This window comes from Equus przewalskii, chromosome 31, assembly GCF_037783145.1.
Source record: "Equus przewalskii isolate Varuska chromosome 31, EquPr2, whole genome shotgun sequence".
Classification (NCBI taxonomy): domain Eukaryota; kingdom Metazoa; phylum Chordata; class Mammalia; order Perissodactyla; family Equidae; genus Equus; species Equus przewalskii.
In genome coordinates this window covers 16507010-16525315 of record NC_091861.1, presented here as the reverse complement: position 1 = coordinate 16525315, position 18306 = coordinate 16507010, and the positions used below count along the sequence as shown (strand labels likewise).

Below are 18306 nucleotides of genomic sequence, written 5' to 3'. Positions count from 1 at the left end.
GGGCAAAGAGTCGCTCCCCACTGCCCCTACCACACACACTGCCCCTCATATACTGAATCTGCTCTTTTGCACAGGTGAAGTCGGTAGATGCCAGTTTGGCAGAATCTGCGTGATTTTGGAAGTGGGTGTGTATGTGAGGTGGGTGTGAGTGTTACCAAAAGACCTCATGTTTTGCTGATAGGCTCGCAGATCTACAGGAACAGGCAGGGTCCTGTGAGTTTCGAGGTAGGTAAACAGATCTGTATGTAGAGTGGAATCCCCTGGGGCGGGTTCTTAGATGGCAGGCCTGAGATGTTATGGTAAAAGGGGAGATGGCTCAGTGTGAAACTCACGGGAGACAAATAGCATATTCTTCCACCAGGTGACTTAGCAAGCGGGAGACAAATAGCATATTCTTCCACCAGGTGACTTAGCAAGCGGATGAAACCTAATCCAATACTTGCGACATTACCTGGAAATTAACACTGTTCTATCAGGAAACATTGAAATGTGCAAGCGCTGAATTTTGTTGCCAAGTGAGGAATGCTTCAAATATATAAAACATAAGGGTTTTCATTCATGATCAGATTAGTACAGGTGCTTTATACAAACCAAAACTTTTTCTACATTTGCTCATTTCTTCTAGCTTCTGTTATTCGAAATCGTAGGACTTCTAAAGTTTTACGGCCTATTTATATTGCCATTTACAGCTCCTAAAGTATGTGGCACATTCATTAATTTATTTAGCTCTTGCAATAGTCCTGTGAGATAAGTAACATTTTAGTTTAGACTAGATGATTAAGAAGGAAGATGGATCCATTTGAAGTGTAAGATTGTGATCGCTGGAGGAAGACACAACATATGTGAAGACCCTAAGGTGGTTTTCAAGCAGAAGGATTCAAGATACACTTTAGAAGTAGAATCAATAGGATTTAGGGAAGAATTAGACATGGAAGTAAGGAAGGGGAGGACTCAAGCATCTGGCTTGAGCAACTAGAAAGATGATGGAGCCAATTAGTTATGTAAGAGAGTGTATTGAGGAATAATGAGTACAGCTTAGAAACTGTACTGGAAATGCTAGACATACCTCTCCAGGACTTATAGAAAGAAGCCTTACACCTCCAAACCCATCTTCCTCTGAAGATCTATGTACGACAACTTACATAAGAGAAGATCCGGGCTCATGACAAGCAAGGTAAAGAAGGGAATTCAGTAGAGAAGCTTTTCCAGGTTATCTCCTTACTACTTGGGGGAAATAATGGGGGTCCTCCACACTCTTCTCTCAAGGACTATGAGGGCTATCCAAGAGAACAACTCGAAGGAATTGAGGGTGTCCATAAGAGAGGCGAGATGGACATTCTCCTTTTCTCAGGAGGCGTGCTACCGAGCTGAAGAGACTCATAGGGGAATTTTGATGCAGCTACTAGGATGGAGAAGGGTCTTCTGAGATTCTTATGTGTTTCCAGGATTTGGGGATCATGGCCTAACACAGAAGCCGGTACCTGCTTCTTGGTCAATGAGTTCTGAAGTCATGAGGCTGGCTGGATCTCAGCCAGCATGGTAGGTCAAATAGAGAAGACAATGCTGGACTAGCTATACTGATCTTATTTGGTAGAACAGTCTTTCCCCAGGGCTAGTGGATGCCAAGAAAGGAATGAGTTTTGTCAATGTGATAGGATGTGATACTGGCTGACTGCTCAGAAGAGGGGAGCCCAGAAGTAAAAGAGGTGGTAGGGTGGATCTCTGGGGCAGTAATGAAAAGGGATGCAAGAAATTAACCAGAGAGTGGGTTGCCTGCATCAGGAAACTGTGAAGCATGGAATTTCCCATGGGGGAACCTCTACATAACCCCACAGAAGGCCACGGTAGATGGAAAAGAATAATATTAATGAATAAGGATCTTCTTCTTCTTCTTCTCTTTTTTTTTTGAGGAAGATTAGCCCTGAGCTGACATCTATGCTCATCTTCCTCTATTTTATATATGGGACACCTGCCACAGCATGGCTTGATAAGCGATACATAGGTCCACGCCCGGGATCCGAACCTGCCAACCCCTGGCCGCCAAGGCGGAGCTTGCAAACTTAACCACTATGCCACTGGACTGGCCCCAAGGCTCTGCTTCTTTTTGTCTAATTTTCTCATTTCTGCCACGATCCTGGAGAAAGCAACAAGAGAAGAGGGAACTGAAGAAGAGGAAGGAAAACGAACTTGCTGTCTCTTTGCCACTGTAGATCCCTTAACACAGGTCAAGCTTTAGACTGGGTTATTTTTTTAAACACCTGAAATGAATCCTGATTACCAAATTGGGCTTGTCTTTGTCACTGAAAGTGACTGGGAAACCGTGGGAACTGCCCTAGAAACTACTGATGATCAAGCAAGGGCATTCTGATGAAGCTTGTTGGAGTAAAGAGGTTGGAGAAAAAATAAAGCTCTGTTTTGGTTTTTTTTTTTTTTTTTTTTTTTTGGTGAGGAAGATTGTCACTGAGCTAACAGCTGTGCCAATCTTCCTCTATTTTGTATGTGGAACACCTGCCACAGCATGGCTTGATGTGTGGTGTAGGTCCACTCCTGGGATCTGAACCTGAAAACCCCAGGTCGCCAAAGCAGAGTACACAAAGTTAACCCCTACGCCACTGGGCCGGTGCCTAAAGCTCTGTCAAAGAAGTAGTCATACGAAGTTGAAGAAGATTTATATGGTTTGCATTCCCAATAATATGGGCCAGAAGCCAATCTCCAATATGTATTTGTGATCGGTAGGGTATTATTAGATGAAACAGATAAAGATAAAGCAAGGCTAGTAAGTGAAAAGTTAACATCCAAGCAAACGCATCACTACAGTACAACAAAATGCGTTCGTTGCACCAACCAGTATCCATTGATTTGTGTGACATTTACCTACCCATATTTTGTAATTTTCTATAAAGAAATGAATGACACCATTACCTCATGTTATAAAATGTGAAAATCTCAGCTTATAGAACTGATACGGAAAGTATAGTAATTATTTTTATTATAAATTTTGTCTTCATTCTGGAAAGATAGGCACTAAAGGAGTCCTTCTAGATAGCTCCATCTCCTAGGCATTTCTATTGACTTACAAATGGATCTGGGGAGAAAAGGCTAAGAACCATCAAATTTAAGAGCTATAATCTATTAAGATCATAGGTAAAGAGCAATAATATTTTATATTATACTAAGCCAAAATGAAAATGGGATTAAAAATGAATTCACCAATTTACTCACAAACTCATCAAAATACGGCAATATGAACTATCTTGTTTTTTTCCCCACATAGCCACTTAATGGTAAAGATCTGAACAACTACACGAGGTAATTTTGAATACCTCCTTCTTGACATTGGGCAAGGGAATTTGGCAACTAGACTCTAGAAACTAGAGTTTGTAATTCTGGATTTTATTTTCAGATGGGAAGCCAACTTTTAGTGACCCATATAACTGGCTTACCCCTCGCACAGAAATGCTTGATTCTACACACAGAGTGAAGTCCCATCTATCTTTCAGGGTACTGGGCAAGTGTATCATTTGGACTTCATGTTTTATAACCCTGTGGGGGAAGCAGGGCTATACTTAGAGCACAGACTAACAGGTGAAGCACTTTCGCCTTTAAATCCCAAGTTATTTTTGCCAATGTGATGGCAGATGCCACTGAGAAAAAGTGAAGAAATCCGAATGGTGGCAGCAATGTCGCCAACCTCGCCAGGAGTGTTCCCTGTAAATACCACCGTGGAACTCTTGCATGCCAAGCAAAGCTAAATACAGTTTCTCTCCTGACATTGCATAATTCATCACAGAGCTAATTGGGAAGGGAGTTTAAAGACTTCTTCCTAAAGCTTGTTTTCACTAGTGGAGGGTATTGGTCTGAAGAGACTCTAAAAATCAAGCTCTGTCTCTCTTCCCCTTAGAAGGACCTACTAAGGCTCAAAGAGAGATGAAACTTTTCGTGAGGTTGGGAGAGAAGCTGGTGATACATTAAAACCTACACTCTTTCCATTTCTTCTCTCCTGCTGCCTCTGCTGCTGCTGCTGCTGCTGCTCCTGCCAACACATATGCTCTCCACCCCTATGGAGGGCCCCCACTGCCACTTCTCCATCCACTGCCACCATCAGGAGGATTCATGCATCCATTGCACCTGTCTTATGTGGCTCTCCCAGCAACATCCACCTGTCTATAAACAACTCTGGGGGGGCTTTGGGACAAGCTAGTGATGGCATTACACTATGGGCAATTTACTGGCGGCCCCTTGTGCAGAAATGGGATCCCAATAAACAAGAGACTGAAGGAGGGGCATTAGCGATACCTCTTGCAAGCCTGTGGATTGAACTGTAATCCTGCAATTGTGGGGATGGCGTCTACGTCTCACTAATTGAAACTGTAGTTCCTTTGCTCTGGAGAATTTCAGCCAAAGCAGTCAATGAAACGAAAACTTGAAAGATTTCCTAGGGTGGGAACAGAAATGCAAGGAGACAGTGAAGATTAGCTGGTGTAGGAATGAAAGAAATAGTAAGTAGAGCCGGGAAGGCACTCAGAGAGAGATTTACAAGGAATTATCAAACCATGAGCAGCAGAAACTCAGAAGCAGAGAAACTTAAAAATCTGAACTGCCCAGAAGTAATAATCTCTGCCTCAGACTTGATTACTCATCTTCCTCCACAGTCTCTGCTCTGCTCAAGGGCCCAATCCCACGGTAGGCTTCAGTAACACAGTCGAGTGTAGTATTGAGTATCGACTTGTTGAATATAGGAGTCAATTGCTATCTGCCAAACTGGATTGAATCGTCAATAATCTGTTCTTGACCCTGAAGGCCCATTGTACTAGTGCAGAGAAGTCACGTTCTTCTCAACAGGAAGAGATGGACTGAAGTGACAAGAGGAGGGATTTGGCTAGAATAAAAGGAACATTCTTCTCTGATGGTGAGTTGAGTTAAGTAGTAGAACCTCCTTCTTTAGATATATTAAAAAAATTGTTTGAACACATTCTCTTGGGAGCATAGGAATGGATGAAAGTCAGAGATAATTATTTATTTTTCTGGCTACTTCTTTCAAAGATGTCAGTCCATTAAGAGTCATGGTAGCCTTCTGACCTGGAAACTTGGCCTAGAGACCAGAATGTTGGCCCAACTGCTCTGTGGAAGACGTCCTTGATTGCTAAAAAAGCTCAAATGGGGTCTTTCCTGATGAACTTCAGTCTTCTCTTGGAATTCTCAGGGCCAAAGATCCACATTTTGGGGAGCCACTCTGGACACTCACATGCATTCAAAAATAGGATGCAGAAATATTATTGTTTTTTAATTATTCTGGCTATTCTCAGAGTGTGGCAATACTGGGCTGTCAGGATAGAAGCTATGTCAGGGAGGGCCTATGAACAGAGGCCTGTGTGAAGCTTAAAGCTTGGGGCCACAGGCCTCCCTCTTTCTCTAGAACATTTTAGTGTGATAAAAATAGAACCTAGCAGATTAAATAAAGAACAGAGTTCACCAGATAATTTAAGTCTTGTGTTGTGAAATGAAACTGGGTATAGAGGAATGCCTTGATACATCCTACAAGGGACTTCAGTAGAACTTGGGGAGATTAAATGGTTAGGCTCATACTTCTGAAAGCCCTATTTTAAAAGATCAGATATTTAATCATTGCAATATTGGCGCCTTCAATAAAATACACTTAAGGTATCTCATTCAGAAAACTCATATCAAATGTTTTTCAGTATTTTTACTTCATTCTTTGGTATTCTACTTTCAGAGCGAAAGTTTAGAACATGAATTCCAAGGATATGGTAAGAAGTAATATATTTCCCCATGGATCACATATCAACTAAAAAAGGTGGTCTATACCTAACAATGCTGCTTGAATGCTTATAATGCAGGATCTGGAACATGTAATATGAAAGACCCTGATATGTAAAGATAACTAAATGTCAAACAAAAAACGAAGTATCAATTCTGAAAGAAAGATTTCTTTAATATTATCCCTTCATTCACATGATGCTTAGGTTTTAGATATATGAGAAAGTTAAACATAAGGAAAGTGAGAAAACATAGCACTTTCAACTATTCATTTACAAAGATTGTTCTGGAATTTCATTAAAATATATTTGCCCGCTATTATTTAGATATTTTGATAAATGTTATATACTAAAGATAATATTCGTGTAAATTGGGCTGTCTAAATTATTGGAAGTATAGAAACATGGCTTGGTCTTTGAAAATAATGTTCTATGCTTATTATTCATTTTTTCTTATTTATGAGGGGTTTTCATATTTAGTAAGGTCTTGGCACATTTTGAAAACCACACGTATTTAACTCCTAACACCACAAAGTTTCATTTTCTCCATGAAGCCTCTTCAGTCTGAGGGCTTTCTGCTGACCTCTCAGAGCATTTTTTGCCTAACGTATTTGGTATATGATATTATTCTCTCTTGTATTGTGCTTTACAGCTAGTAGGGGCTGGAGTTTTGGGTCTGAATCCTGAGATGTTGGATATTATTGGCTGTGATTCATTATTTCTCTTATTTTTTTCTTATGTTCAATTCATCTCTGTGATATTTTAAAAGAGAAGCTCCCTGACATGAGGACCATCCCTGTATCTCCCATTGAACATGAGGCTATGCCAGGTACAAAGAAAGCTCTTAAGAGATTCCAGGTGGACTAAATTAAGTTGTGTTGTGGGCTGGAGGGGCCAATCCAGAAAAATCACCACTAAATTACAGTGCCTGTGATCTCTATATGTATGCATCCTCATAGACAGATCTAGAAATTGAATTTTCTTCTTCCTTAAAAAACCAATTATATCACATATTTATATTTATCTAGAGATATCTCTAGCTCTATCTATCTACTGTGGGTGATGTCGTTTCACCCATATGAGTCCTATATATGTGTAGATACATTGATATAAATATCAATATAAATATTGATATGTCTAGATAGATATAGATTTACATATGTGATATAATTGGCTCTTTGAGAAAGAAGAAAATTAGGTTTCTGGCTATTTTTATCTGAGCTTCATCCCCATGAGGTGTAGAGGGACACGTTTAATATTCCCATTTAATGGATTTGGCAATCAGTCAAAGAGAGATTCACTTACGTGCTTGAGGTAATACAAATTAACTGTGGTTTCCAATATCCCTTATCCTCAGTATCCCTTATCCTCGTCACTACATCGTTCTTTTCACATGTGAAAGATTTTCAGCTATTTAACACCTCAGCGAAGAAAAATGACAAATTGGATAAGAAAATGAATTTCAACATATTAACCAGATAATCTAAGCATCTATTCTTTTTCCCAAGATCTTACCATCACTGTGAAAGCGTGCACAGTAGAGATGTTAAACGTTGGGTCATCTGGTCTTTCTTGGTAGACCACACGGTACTGGGAGATAATGCCATTGGGAGATCCCGGCTTCGTCCAATTCAGCAGAACTGAATGAGGACCAGTGGCTTGAGCCGAAGGGGCTGGCAAATCTTGAGGTGGGGCTTGCAGAGTCCGTGCTGAGGACCACAGACTCTCCACGGAGCCCCTGGAGTTATGGGCTCTGACCCGATATTCGTAGAGTGTGAATGGCTTCAGAGTATCTGCAGCATCAGTAAATTCAAGGGCTCCTTCTGACCACACAAACAAAAGGGACTCGTCTTCAGTGCTAGCAGGACGTCTGAAAGGAAACCAAGAAAGCGATCAATGACAGCTGCAAACGTCAACACTTCAAAAAACAGGTTGGTAGGTACAGTGGGAAATTGCTTTTTAGATTTTATCAACTCAACTTTTCAACTGTCTCTTCCTGGTGTCATGATGAGGAAAGACCAGATGGAAGAGGACACCAGAGACTGTACTCAATGTCATTTAAAAAATGTAATTGATGCATTTATATACATGTAGTTGATATATATATGCATATATTTGGTTTATATGCATCTTTGCCTAATCATAAAGAATGCATGTATTTTATAAAAAACATACAAAATACAGAAGAACTAAAAATGTTAGAAAGTGAAACATCACTCTCAATCACATTTTGTTGTATCACCTTCCAGACTTTTTCCTAAAAAAAAATTACACATGCAATGCATGGAAACACACATGTGAAAAATTTTAAAAAATTAATATTAAAAATTTAAAAACACAGAAGCATATATGTAAGTACTATTAATACTTTTGTTGGTATTTTCTGGATCTTTGCCTACATGTTTATGTATATGTGTGTGTGCGCGCATGTGCACATCAAGTTATATTGGGGTTTTATTTTTTTGCACAACTGGAACCACACCCTGTGCAACTATTAGAGGCTGATAGTATTGGGAATTCTTACTCTTCTGATGTAGGCGGATTGCAGTAAGGGTCTCAATTTATTTAAATCTCCCAGTAGCCACGTCTTTTGCTAATATGCTTCCAAACTCACTCTGAGCTTGGCTGTATGACTCTCTTTGGCCGATGGGACAGTAACAGAGATGATGAATGTAGACTTGAAAGCATTTGCACATTGAAGCCGACCCTCTTGCTGCTCTTGGAGCCATGAGATTTCCACTTGAAAAAGCCCAGGCTAGCATACTGAAGGGCGAGGATGATGAAGAGAAACCCACAGTCTTATCTTCAGTTACCTAGCACGATGCTATTTGGCATTTGTTTCCAGGATGTTCTAAAAATGTTTTAAATTCACTTCCCTGCTTGTCACTTATTTTCTTTTCATTTGATTTTTCTCCTCTTCCATTAAACCATAACCCTTCAAAATAAGGACCATCCTTTTTTGTATTCATCAACAAACCTTTAATTGAGCACTCGTTATACACCAGGCCTTGTACCAGAAGCAGAGATGAAGAACACACTCCTTTCCTAAAGGAGCTCGTGGCTCAGTGGAGAAGATAAAGCTAAACACAAATTAATGAAAACAACATGAGAAGTCATAGAATAGGAGTTTGCTTTATAGATCTTTAAAGGGCAAAAGTCAAATTCCTTTTAGATAGCTTCTCCAAAACTTAGGAAAAAGCAGAGTATGCTCGAAAACTTCTTTCAACTGCCTGCGAAGCGGATTGTTGCACCCCATCTTTAGATTTTATTGATGTCGAAACTTGAGCCCACGCATACTCTTTTGGTACTCAATAAGGAGAGCATTAAACACCTGAGTAAGAGAAATGGAATTGTCAGTTGTCGGGATGGCCCCAAATATCTGATGTTTCATTTGGAAGAGTTATTTGCTCATCTGAATGTAAAGTCATGATGCAGACTTGATCAGAAGAGGGAATTCCTGAGGAATTGTGGGGTTAGTCTACTTCTGTATTCCCGGCATCTGGGCCCAGTAAGTTCAATCATTTCTTTGAATGAATGGCCAAAAGGCATATAATTGCACGGCTTTTCTGCATCTTTGCCTCATCTCTATCAACTCTCCTTTCTTAGTAGGGTAGTATTCTAGGTTGCGGAAGAATGTACCCAAGAGATGACCCTTTCCTCCTTTACCTTACTCTCTACTTGAGACAAGATTCATGAACAAATCAGTATTTTCCAGTCCATGAGGAGTATTGAATTAACATACCCTTCAGATGCTGGTATATTCGCATGCTGCCATGTCAGATTACCCATCAAAACGGAAAAGGTTATTAAGACAAAGTAAATGACGGTACCTTTCCCAAAAAGGCAGGATATTTAAAATCTTGGGCTTTGGGGATTTGATCATCCTCCAGTTGATAAATCACTACGACCTAAGTATGAGCAATGACAAGCTTCCCGCTGGAGGCTGTGGAAGCTTCAGAGATAATTCTCGGTGACCTGCAATTACGGTTCGGCAACCCACCTCATTATTCCTCACTACCGTGCGTCGGCCCGATTCCACACTCAGTGTAGGTTTACGGGGTTTGGCCTTTGTACTTGCTGCAGATATAAGGTACCAGGTGTGGCATTGGGAGGGATCCATTCTAATGAGGACCACAGGGCTCACAGCCAAGGACTTCTCTCAGTGAGTTTTTTAAAAGGTCTTTGCTAGGAACACATACAGAAACAAACATGGGAGCTTCTGTGGGGAAATAAAATTTTCTTTTTTGCCTGGCTTCAACCTTTCTATGATGATTCAATTAATTTTTATTAAACCCTCATGAATTCCCACAATGAGGTGTAGCCAAGCCTGCCATAAAATGTACAGTCTTAAAAAAATTGCCTGCAAGCGTGAATTTTAAAAATCTATACTATGTAAGAGATTAAGTATTATATGTTAAGTATTATATTAGACTCAAGTTTATCCGCCAAAACAACTAAAGGATGCAGCCTGATTAAGTATTTCTTAGCAGCACTGAATACTTAATAAAGTAATATGATGGTGAGGTAAATGTTCCTTCTGTGGGGTTAAAAACAGAATATCTTTATGTCTGAATAAACTTTGAACAGAAGAGGCTGCGTAGACCACAATTACTCCTAACTTATTTAAGACTTAGGCTTCAATTGTTCATCTAACTGGAAACTTTTCCTCCTGAAGAGTCTGTGCTTAGGGAAATCTCATTTTCAGTTCTTTCTGAATAGCCAAATGGTTATTCTATGCTTAAGCTCATTTGGGAGATAATTCAAAATGCGCTTTCCAACCAGAATTAATTCACTTGCTTAACACTAAGAAGAAAACAAACATAAGTATTAAAACTAGGAACAATATATTTTAAAAGGCATTCATACTTATGTTGTCTTAGCATCATATAACCTTTTAAAGAACCCCCCTCCCTCCTCAGTCCCAGCCAGGAATTCTCAGTGCTCATCTTCAAAAGCAATGAAAATGAATTCCTTTAACTCAATGCATTTTCCATAGCAATTTAAAATTCTGAAACTACCCCTTTACCTCATGAAGAATATTAAGAATACTCAAAATTTAAATAAATAGCCAGAAGCAGCTGTAGCCAGAGGAGATAGGTTGAGACCCCAACCCTGCCACTTAATTAAATGACCTTGGGCAACTTCTCCTGTGTTCCCTTGTTTCCATTTCACTTTGTAAACTGGAGTTAATAACCTTACAGTGTGTAATGTCCCAGGGTTTTTGTAAGAATTAAATCAACTAATGCACATGACAATCACTGGGAAAAATGTGATGCACGATACAAATGAAGTGATCATCAAAATGATGTCCAAAGCTGTATTTAGGAAGACGAATCTAGAAGTTAGGTAAAGGCTGCCGTGAACCAGGAGTGACAGCAGAGAGTCACACAGTGAAGAGGTCATCTCAAGAGTCCACTTGAGAATAAATGTCACTCCTGAATGAGGCTGATAGTAGAGGAAGTGGAAGCACAGGTGATTGACTAAGTGCCCTGTGGAGGTTGCGTCTTCCAGCTTTGTGGAGTGAGCAGATGCTTTCGTGTTAGGCAAGAGACATCGAAGGCCTTCCAAAAACTTTGAGTTAATCCCATTTAAAACTCTTCAGTGACTTGCTGTGTAACAGGCCTGTGTGTACCCCTTTAGAGTGACTTCTGAGATTTCTACTCCCGTTTTGTATTCCAGTCATAATCAAACGCTTGCTTGTGGTTCCCACATAGTCCATGAGATTTCATGCCTCCATGGCTTTGATATTTATGAATCCTCACCTCATCCTTTTTCCTTTTCTCCTCCTTTCTGTAAGCTAACCCCAGTTCATCTTTTAAAACTCTATGCCCAAGTCACTTTCTCCAGAAAGTCTTTCCCTTGCTTCTGTCTCAGAGTTATCATGTCCTATTACGTGGGGTCCTTTCTTTATTGATTCACTTGTCACACTGTATTGTAACATATTTCCATTTTTGTATCTCTCATACTATACTACAAGCTCCCTGAAGGTAAAGACTCTATCCTATTCATCTATATATTCTCAGCACTTAGCGAAGCATGGCACACTCTATTAAACAATATGTATTTTTTGAAGCAATAACTGAATGACTGACTGGTTGACAGGAGGACTCCAAGATTCTCTAAAACCTGGTTAACTAATAACTGTGCCCATTATTGAGCTGTTATCTCTCAGCTAGAAACCTACCCTTCTACATTTGGCGTTACGATAGCGGAGTGGGTACTCTGCAATCCACATTTCTGCTTTACCAGCTGACTCTATGTTGGGATCTCCCAATAGGGGGCACCAGAGGGAGATCAGAAAGTTGAAAGCAAAAAGGAACTGGCTCCTTTCTATTTGCTTCCTGCTGGCTGACTGATTATGTGAGCATCTCTCCAGCAAGGATTCTTCACCTTGAAAGCAGATCCTTCCCCCTGAGGCGCAAATGATTCGAGTGTGAGAATTTTCCAACACTCAGAAATCCAGCTTCATCTCATGCCTCCTCCCCCAGACACCTGTACCCTCTGGCAGGTACCGGCTCATCAGATGTCTGGGTGCCAGAATCCTTCTAAGTTCCTAAGTTTAATAATCCTAGATGCTTCCCTTGGTCCCCTTGGTCCTAAGGGTAGCAGCTGTTTCCTATAGTTGCCACTTCTATGGTATCTTAGACTTCTCTTTTTATCCTTTCAGTTACCTAGTTAACAAATTTACAACCAGTTAATAGTTATTTACATTAAATTCTTTCTATTAAAATAACTGGTATGTTTTCTCTTTCCTGAGCAGCCCTTGATGGCTACAGAAAGTGCCGATGATCACAGAGAGGGAAACAGGAAAATCATACAGAGGGTGATGAGGGATTTGCATCTGGACCTACTGAATTTATTATTTTGTCTTTATCACACCATATTACATATTGATTGTACAAAGTAATTAGAAAATACAGACGAGCAAAAACACAAGCGTTTAAAAGAATTATCCATAACCCATCTCTGGGAGATAAGCACTGTTAACTTTTTTTTGGTGTTTAACATTCCAGACATTTTTCATGCTCATAGAAGTGTACATAATATTCTATATGTTTAAAGAAAAACAGAATCGTGCTAGGCATACCGTTGTGTATTCTGATTCTTTTATTATCGTGAACCTTTTCCTTTGTCCTTAAATAGACATCTAGAACTGCCAGATGTGTCTTCCTAAAGCATGGCTATTATGGATGGTACATCTAAGATAACTTCCTATTTTTATCATACTTTATGTTTAACACAGTACTTTCATAGGAAATTATTTCATTTAATTTTTATAAAATTCTAGGAGGTTAATTATTCTCTATGTTTATTAACATAATTTCACATAAAAATGGAAGCTGAAGAAACATAGTGACTTGCCCAAGATCACATAATTAGTAAGTGGCAGACCCGGAACCTGGAAGCCATGTCTTTTGACTACAGATACCATGCTCTGTGCACTGTGTCACATTGCGTCTCTGTTTTACCCCGTATCTGCAATGGCCCACATTGCTTCCAGAAAAAAAAAAACCTAACCTCCTCAGCTATTATTTAAATAGACTTAGGTATTTAAAGTCTTCCAAAATCTACCATCAAGTGGATCTTTCATATTCCTGCTACAAATAAGAAAGGCTCCAGCCAAGCCTGACCACTACTTGAGCCCTATATCTTCAGTGTTGGGAATTATGCTTATTCTATAATTTTCTTCACCTGAGATGTCTTTGCATCAGGCTCTGCTGGTTAAAATTCTATCTACCACAATGAAATAGAATACAAAGTCCTGAAATGGATCAGATGGCACATGGGAATTTTGTATAGGTGGCATTTCAAAAGAGTGAAGTATAAAACAATGTTGGAAAATTAGACAGCTTTTTCCCAAAATGAATGCTTAGATTTCTTGTCTCATTTCTTATAACAAAATCAAGTCTGTATTTAGATATAAGGAAATAAAAGTGATGAAAGAAATAATTGATACTTTTTTTTTTTTTTGAGGAAGATTAGTCCTGAGCTAACTACTGCCAATCCTCCTCTTTTTGCTGATAAAGACTGGCCATGAGCTCACATTCATGCCCATCCTCCTCTACTTTATACGTGGGATGCCTACCACAGCATGGCTTTTGCCAAGTGGTGCCATGTCCGCACCCACGATCCGAACTGGTGAACCCCTGGGCTGCTGAGAATCAGAACGTGTGAACTGAACCACTGAGCCACCGGGCCGGCCCCTGATACATTATTTTTAATATGATCACTAAAGGGACAATTTCCTTCATATACAAAGAGCATAGACAAACTAAGAAGAAACAATCCAAAATAAAACAGTCTATGGATATATAATATTTTATATATGCACTCACATATATAACAAATAAATATTTGAAGTAGGTGAACAAGCTCACCTATAATGACCAAAATTTTAATTAAAACAATAATATGCCATTTAAAATACTGAACTGACAAAGATTTGTAAGACTGATAAGACCCAGTATTGATTAGAGTTTTCAGAATCAGAAGTTCTAATATGCCATTTTTGGAAGACAACTTAGCAGTCTCTAAAAATTTGAAATGCACAAAACTTTGACCCCGCACTTCTAGTACTAAGAATAATCCTCCATATGCTTATCTTAAGGATTTTTTTTTTTTTTGGAGAATTGCTGTTGTAATGAAAACTTGGAAATCACTTATTTTGCCATCAGTAGGAGACCAGTTAAATAATATATGATACATATCCATATAATAAAATATTGTTGAGCCATTAAAAGAAATGAGGTGTGTGTGTGTGAGTGCTCAAAGAAAATTGCATAACAGTATGAACAATATGATTCATTTTATGTAAGGGAAACTATAAAAATAAAACATCAAAGTTATATACTAAAATTAATAGTAGTCACTTCTATTGATGGGAATTATATATGCCATGGGTAAGTCATAAAGAAGGGGTAAAGAACTTTGGTAAGATTTTGTACTGATAAAACTTTATTCCAACAAATATATTTCTAATTTAAATCGTAATTAAATTTTTATTTTGTAAGGCCAAGTCCAATGGGATCAACTTCATGAATTCTTCCATGAATATTTCATACAGAAAGAATTCCTCTCTCCTGTAAATTTTTTTGTAAATATTGGTATTCCTCACATCATATAGCTCTTTTTGTTGGTTTGCTTAGTTTGACTTATATCTCCTACTATAGTAAAGATCATTGGTAATAGGGCTCAGATCTCACAGTAGATATGAACATATGCGTCTGTGTGTGTCTCTCTCTATCATATATCTTTGCAAATCCGTATCCATATCTATCTTTTCACACAACACAAATTGATTGCAGAAAAATTCCTTCACTTTTGAGTCAACGCCTCCTCTTCTTAGCTTACTCAATCAGCTGAATTATCCACTCTAGAAAATTATTATTTTCAGTTCCCTGTTTGGAATACTCTTTCATATCATCCATCCGTCCAAACTATCTCAGATCTTACCAAAACCTTACTGAATACTGAATTTGTTTCCATTTTTACAGTGTTTAGAGGGTGTTTGTGTATATTTTTGACTTTTAGTGCACACTGATCAAATCTTTTTATTTATTTAAAGAGACAGCTCATGAGAGTAAAACTCCATGCAATTTTGTCTCTATTACAATAGAAGATCTTAATGATAGCTCATTTTATTACATGTTTTGTAAAGTTCTAAGAAAACAGGTTTGGTGGATTTTGTGGATGAAAGTTGGATTTTGTAGATGGATTTTGCCATTTACAAGGTTACAGATATAAGATAAAGGGGGCATACTGAAGAATCTTGATACAAACCCAAGTCACTGTGAGGAGAAGGAAACGCCCAAGATGGTCTGTCTATACCCATCAATAAACAGATTGCAAAACACTAACATAAGGGCTGTCCTTATTGTAAGAAATCTTCTTTTTTGTAACTCATGTCATCAACAAAATAGCCTAAATAAAGTATCAAGTTAACAGGTAAACTAAACAGAAGCAATCACATTAATAGCCTTGTGCTTATTAGGTTCTTTCCTCATTTTGTTTTTTAAAGTTATAAACATTTTATCGGTTTCTTGGGACAGACACTTAACAGGATGCTATCTAGAGGCTATATTTAAACAATAGAAGGGAATTACTAAGGGGAAATGATTTGGGGGGTTGGAGAGAGCAGAGTAACAAGCATTTTCAAAATGAAATTGACAAATTGGCTCCCTACAATTTAATGAAAATATCTGCATAGGCCAAACCCCATCTTTGGTTTGAGCTAAATGTATTTCCTTTGGTGGCAACAGAAGTAGAAATTACACGCCATAACCTCTCCAGAAACAACGCAGGCTTGTGGTTGTAACTATATAAGGGGCTCCACAGAGTCCCAGAATGAAAAAGAACTATGTGTCTACATTCTATTTCTGTCCTTACAAATTTCTGATTTTTTTTCAGCTATCTAAGAAAAATTTGATATTGTTGTTGTCGAAGCACATTTAAACTTCAACTGAAATAACTGCCAGGTGATTCATGCCTATGGAGGTGAATATAACGATTGTATCTGGAGCCCCAGCGCGCCATTTTCATTTCACTTTAAATAAAAAACAAAATGTATCTATGTCAGTCAGTGCCCTTCTGCTGTGCTCAGAGGTATCAAACAGGCTACAATTATGATTGTGAAGTGATTGTGTCACATTGCAGGAAGGTTTATTGCTTTTGAGTCTGCTAGGCAGTAACACATTCTGTTTCATATTACTCTTTATATCATTGTTTGGCTGTGGCTAGAATAATCAAATGCCATCAAATGCTGTCAAATTCAATTTACAGTATTTTTCATTGAAGCGGGCTTTCTGCATTATATTTCCTGTTTTCCCTCTCAATAGCTGCCATGGAATAGTCACTGTAATCATGAGCTTTATTTACAAAACCAACAGAGTGAAGCCACGTCTCGGGCTATAACAGATACTTTATTTCCCTTTATTCAGAATAGGAATTTGATGTGCTTTTCTCATACAATTAGCATTAAGTAGATGAAAGAAAACTATTCCGAGAGGATGGGCATTTTAGAGCCTGCACTAATGTGCTTAGCGTAAAATGTAAATTCACGTTAGCCATTTTTACATGTTCATGTATATTTGAATCAGAAATATTATTCTTCAAATTAATGTTTGCTGAGAAGAAATGTGGCTTGCTCATTTCCGGCACTGTCATTTACATAAACAGCAATGCAATAATACTTCCTCCTTTCGTAGTTTTCCTACATACCCTTAGCTCATCACTGAAGAGTGATCTGAATCAAAGGGTTTCAATATCTGAAGTTGTAAAACGAGCCTAAACTAAGTTTCCCCATTGTGTCCAGGGCGTAGGACCAAACAAGGGAAGGGAACGAGGCTGCTGGAGAGAGTAACAAAGGATGCTGAAGTGGGGATGAGGATGTGAGAAGAATGTGTTGTGCTTTGTAGGCCTGGTGTAAACACGTGGCTTTTGGAATGGGGTTTTCAATCTGCAAATCTGCTATGTCTGCCAGTGTCTGCCTTAGATAGGGTTTTTCCTGTCTTAGAGCTATGGTCTGAATCACTGGGCCCCTACCTGCAAATTCCTACGTTGAAATCCTAACCCCCAAGGTGATGAGATTAGGAGGGGGGGCGTTTGGCAGGTGATTAGGTCATGAGAGTGGATTCTTCATGAATGGGATTAGTGCTCCGATGGAAGCGACCCCACAGAGCTCCCTTGCCACATCCACCACGTGAAGATGCGATGACACAGTGAGAAGACAGCTGTCCGTGAACCAGGAATTAAGTCCTCAACAGACCCAGAATCTGCCAGCACCTTAAAGCCTCCAGAACTGTGAGAAATAATTCTTTGTTGTTTATAAGCCATGCAGCCTATGGTATTTTTGTTACAGCAGCCCGAATGGACTAAGACAGATAGCAAGTTCTCAGTTGACGGGGTCTCTGCCCCTTGACTCGCTTTTGGGTTTTGGTTTTCCTTTCTCTTTCCCTCCTCTCCCTCTTTCTCCCTTGTCCTCGGTCTCAGTCTTACTTTCTCTCTGTCTGTCTCTCTCCTTCTCTTTTTCCCTCCCTCTCTATCTCTCTCTCCTTCTGCCCCTCCCTCTCCTCCTCCTCTTTATTATTCATTATTTATTTAAAGAAAACTTTAACTTAAAGCTATATCCACGTCGCTCAGGTGAAGGCTGAATCAGGGAGCACAGTACCCTTCAAACCAAAATGCCCACGCTCTCTCTCTCTCTGTCTCCTCACTCTCTCTCTTCTCTCCCTGTCCCTTCTCTCGTTTCTTGATTTTAGGTGGATACACAAAACATTCTGCACATCGGGTTGAAAAGAGGCTCCACCTACACCCTCTAGCCAGCTGAGTGGAAACTCATTAAAACAAAAGGGGAGCTGCTGCTATGAGCCACTCTTTCTGCATGTGAAAAGCACCACCTTCTGAGGATGAGAAAATGTCTCTCAAACCTCCACATAACAGGTGATGGGAAATAAATTCTCCTCCCAGATGTGGTTCCTCCTCTGGAATGTCTGTTCCAGTCAGCCTCTAGAGGGCTGTTCTTCCACTTCAT

The 18306-nt window shown here is 39.2% G+C and overlaps 1 protein-coding gene across 1 annotated transcript in view; it reads right to left on the bottom strand.

Annotated features, from left to right (window-relative positions):
• The window catches only part of USH2A (usherin), a 746622-nt gene that overhangs the window by 89252 nt on the left and 639064 nt on the right, over nucleotides 1–18306 (bottom strand). Inside the window, exon 61 of the mRNA XM_070602521.1 lies at nucleotides 7293–7647. Within this exon, the coding sequence (XP_070458622.1) occupies nucleotides 7293–7647 (355 nt within the window). The remainder of the gene's footprint in view (nucleotides 1–7292; nucleotides 7648–18306) is intronic.